This window comes from Vulpes vulpes, chromosome 7 (assembly GCF_048418805.1).
Source record: "Vulpes vulpes isolate BD-2025 chromosome 7, VulVul3, whole genome shotgun sequence".
Lineage (NCBI taxonomy): Eukaryota > Metazoa > Chordata > Mammalia > Carnivora > Canidae > Vulpes > Vulpes vulpes.
The window spans coordinates 59,850,031-59,854,579 of NC_132786.1; the positions used below are offsets into that span (position 1 = coordinate 59,850,031).

Here is a 4,549-nt window from a genome sequence, read left to right on the forward strand (position 1 = left end):
ATATTCCCAAATAATTGGTTACAGCTACAAACATTCTGCTGGTGAGGGGAACGTGTTCCTATGTGATATCTCAGCTCCTTTGGGAGAGTGATCTTCCCTGTCCTAGAGCACTAACGACTAACACTCCTTGGCTTCCTTGGGGTTACTCCAAGGAAAGGACATTCAACAAGGTTTCCTCTGAACATAGAAACTCTGAACAAATTCTGTTCAGAAAGGTGCAGGGACAGTTAAGGAGGTTGAGAATAATCTGAAAGTGTTGCCTTTTGTGGGAGGCAAGGTTAGGAGCTGGGCTGACCTGAATGGTCTCCCTCAGAGAGGGACCACACCCAAATCCTGTCATCCAATCAAGCAATTAGAGTGGATTAGAGGACTTTGTGCCTATCCCAAGGCCCAAAAGCCATAAAAGGTGGAGGATTTGGGTCACAATCTGCCATTTGGAAACTGGCTCAGTGAGAGGAGCATCCCTTTGCCACCTGAAGCTCCTGGTTGAATGTATCTTGTGGACACTGTTTCTGCAGGCATGGAGGCTGCCCACCTCCCCCGCTCAGAGGAACCTCAGTTCAGAGCCTCTCCCAAACCCCAGTCATGCTGGTCAAGGAGAGGCGGTGCTGAAGTCCATGGAGTACCCTCTGTGCCCGAGAGGACATCCCCTGCATCAAAGACACTCTCCTCCCCGACTGACCCGTTGGCTCCCGCAGCACCAGGGCTGCCTCCCACCAAGACGCCTCTGAGTTGGAAGAGCCTTTCTCAGGTGGGCGCTGGGCTTCAGAACATGGGCAACACTTGCTATGTGAATGCGACCCTGCAGTGTCTGACCTACACAGAGCCCCTCGCCAGCTACATGCTGTCCCAGCAGCACGGGACCACCTGTAGGAAGCAGACATCCTGCATGCTGTGTACTCTGCAGGCTCACCTGACGCGGGTTCTCTGCCGTCCTGGACGTGTGCTCCGGCCCCTGCCACTCCTGCTCGCCGCCTTCCACAGAGGCAAGCAGGAAGATGCCCATGAGTATCTCATGTTCATTCTGGATGCAATGCAGCAAGCATGCTTGCCTGAGGACAAGTCCTCAGACCCTGAGCGTCCTCAGGACAGCACCCTCATCCAGCAACTCTTTGGGGGGTACTGGAAGTCGCAAATCCAGTGTCTCCACTGCCAAGGCATTTCGAGCACTCTGGAACCTTACCTGGACATCAGCCTGGACATCGGGGCTGCTCAGAGTGTCAGCCAAGCTTTGGAGCAGTTGGTGAAGCCCCAACTGCTGGAAGGTGAAAATGCCTACCATTGTAGTAAGTGTCTAGAGAAGGTGCTTGCGTCCAAGGTGTTGACTTTGCACACTTCCCCGAAGGTCCTCATCCTGGCCTTGAAACGATTCTCAGACTTGACAGGCCACAAAATGACTAAGGAGGTGCAATATCCTGAGCGCCTTGACATGCAACACTACCTGTCTGAGCAGAGGGCAGGACCCTTGGTTTATGTGCTCTATGCCGTGCTGGTGCATGCTGGGAGGAGTTGCCACAGTGGACATTACTTCTGTTTTGTAAAGGCAGGAAATGGCCAGTGGTATAAAATGGATGATGCTAAGGTCAGCGCCTGTGATGTGACTTGCGCGCTGCGCCAACCTGCCTATGTCCTCTTTTATATGCAGAAGACTGATCTGGAAGGAGACCTTGGGAGGGAGTCAGTCGAGGGAGGACTCGCATCTCCCGAGGCAGATCCCACGGCGGTGGGTGAGGCCTCAGGAGAGCCAGCAACGGATCCCTCCGTGAACCTTCCTGAGTTGGAGGAGCGTGGGGAAGAGACCTCAAGGCAACAAATGACATTAGAGCAGTGGAGATGCCTCCAAGAATGCAACCGACCTAAGCCTGAACTGAATGTCAGGAGAAGAGAAATTGCCCTTCCTGAGGACGCAGTCATCCTTCACCAGTCCAAATACAGACCTGAGATGCCGAAGAATCATCCTCAACAGGCCTTCGACCTGCTCACCACTGCAGCTGGGATGATCCCACCTCAGGTGGCCGGGGACGTGGCCAAAGTCCCGCGTGTGCCAGGGAGAGCCAGACCTACCAAGAGGACGAGCAAGAAGGGACAGAGGTCTGGGGAAGCAGTCCAGGGATGCGCCTCCTAACTTTGGTGCACAAGGGCGCACACACCCATAAACACAGCGTCACTCACTCCAAACCCGAACACAGTCCCATCCTGGAAATATTTTGTGTTGTGTGAAGTGTGTGTTCAGTGTGTGTGGAAGAACCATCTATCTGGTGTGTTCATGGGATATGGCCTTCAACTGAAACTAGAGGACACTGATATTTAAAACTGGTTCTTTGTCAGGATCTTATATTGGGATAGTGTGGATTTCATACGGGGTGTATGGAGGAACCTGCCTCTCCTTCAGCCTTGGGGAGAGTGGGGGCCACTTGCAGGTGAGAGGCAATGAGAAGTCATGTTTGAGAGTGGATATGATGCTGAGGACCTTGGGATGCAGTGAGTATGTTTGACCCTCTCGTCATGCTCCCCACTTCCCAATGCTTCTTCTATTTATATTGAAAGAATATTTGTCTGAACATAAGTATGTGTTGGGTCTTGCTAGCGATGTGTCTTGGTCATTGCTTGGAAATTGTAAGAAGGAAATTAAGTGCTTACTTTTGGGGTGATAACTGCATCCAGCGTGATTGAACCACGGTGATTTTATTATGTTCCCATCACTCTCTTCCACATTAAGGCTGAAGAGAAGCAAACTAACGAGGACTCTTATTCCAAAGGGAAATGCCCAGCCTCCCTCTGAACATAAGTTTTTACGAATATTTTGCTACCATCTGCTCTTTGGCACCTCCTGACCCAGAAGAAGTGGACTCTGGATTTCAGACCAGTTCAAATTCAAATTTGGGCCTGGGTTGATACCTCTGGAAAACAGTGCCAAGTTCATGAACCTAGCAAAAGGTTTTTGAGGTCAGGTTATAGGTGTTCTGTGTTATCATTTTACTTCTCACAGAAGAGTTTGACAAGTTCATTGTAGAATGGAAACTATTGCACAACCACCAAATGCCTCTGAGTGTGACCGTAGATGCGCAGTTGTAACATCACATCATAATGTTATTTTCACTCTGTATTCAAACTTGGACATGCCACCCTTAAGGGAGAGTAAGGGACAATAGGATGTGCAGAAAAAATCACACTGTTTTGTAGATTTTCATGTACCAAAGGCAGATTAGAGACATAAAGTGTCAAGATTTTTTTCTTGTCTGGGAATTGTGTTTCTTTTGACCAAGACAGTTTATTGTGTTGTAAAGAGTGAGGGAACCTGTGTGCATGTCCTGCCAAGAGTTCCTTAAGAAGTCCTGTAGGTATCCCCGTCCTCTGCTGACTGTCATAGGGGATGAGACAGCTCATGGACTCAGGGACTTGTCCTCCACAGCAGAGGACCCTGAGGAGGTGTCTGTTGGAATGAGGATATGTCCCCACCTGGACTGATGTGGTGAACCAGCAATTCCTCCGCTGCACTGGATGGAAACGGTCAAGTCCACAACGTGCTGGGGGTCCTGCTTTTGTGCGCCTACACAAAACAGATGCTGCAGTTTTGCTTTAGGTAAATCTACATAACACAGATGCTGCAGTTTTGCTTTAGGTAAATCTATAGGAATGTCAAAGCGTGCTTACCAATCCGGAATGTCAAGTTTGTCTTAGTGAAATCCATTTTCTAACACATGTAGGGAAATCATCCTGGCAATTTGTAAATTGGTTGTAAACAGAAATTAACAAGTTAATCTGAAATTGTTTTATAAATGTCTGAATTTCCGATTTAGAAAAAGATCCCATGCAGAGTTCTGCAAATTACACCATGTTTTCTCCTAGAAGACGTTTTCTGTACTTGTTGATATTATTTTTCTGAAATCGTTATGCAGAATATTGCATCTGCTTTCTTTGTTTTTGCTCTAAAATGTTATTACAAAGTTGTGTGTTTTTTTATTCTTAATAAAAAATTCCCGCATATGATTTGGTGTACAGGCTTTTTCTCCCCAGTATTTCAGAACCTTGAAATAGTTCTTTTATTTCCAGCTTGGCTCCTCACAGAGGCTTCTTTGCCTGCTTCCCCTGAGTGGAATTCCCACAGCCACCTCTAGGTCACCTGCAGCTCAAATTCATATCCTCCCCCCATGGGAATTTCTTACTCCTACTCACTGGCTCAATATAGGGGAAGCGCCAGCAGCCATTTCAGAGGAAATGCAATGGCACATAGGGACATTATTCTTCAGGGTCTCTTCAGTTATGAGAGCTCTGACCAGGAAGATGCTTGTATGAGAAGTTAGGGTGGAGGGAGTAGATTGAACCAGAAGCACACCATCTCTGTCCAAGGCTAGCAGAGACCCCTAGGAGGGATGACGGGAGATGGTTGGATAGCACACTGTGGGGGCTGTGGAGGCTGGACAGTCAGCAGATGGATTCTCTGGTTAGGTGTCTGGACGTCAATGCTCATCCTGTCCAGGCATCCATTAGTCACTCGAGGGGTGTCGCTCTATATCGAGATCTATTAGTCATGAGGACAGTCCAAAGA

General features: G+C 48.5%; 1 protein-coding gene across 1 annotated transcript; it reads left to right on the top strand.

Moving 5' to 3' along the window:
- Positions 1-520: 520 nt before the first annotated feature.
- On the top strand, positions 521-2,125 carry LOC140599561 (ubiquitin carboxyl-terminal hydrolase 17-like protein 6). The gene has a single exon (XM_072762702.1). The coding sequence runs from the start codon at positions 521-523 to the stop codon at positions 2,123-2,125; it is 1,605 nt and encodes a 534-aa protein (XP_072618803.1).
- Positions 2,126-4,549: the final 2,424 nt, after the last annotated feature.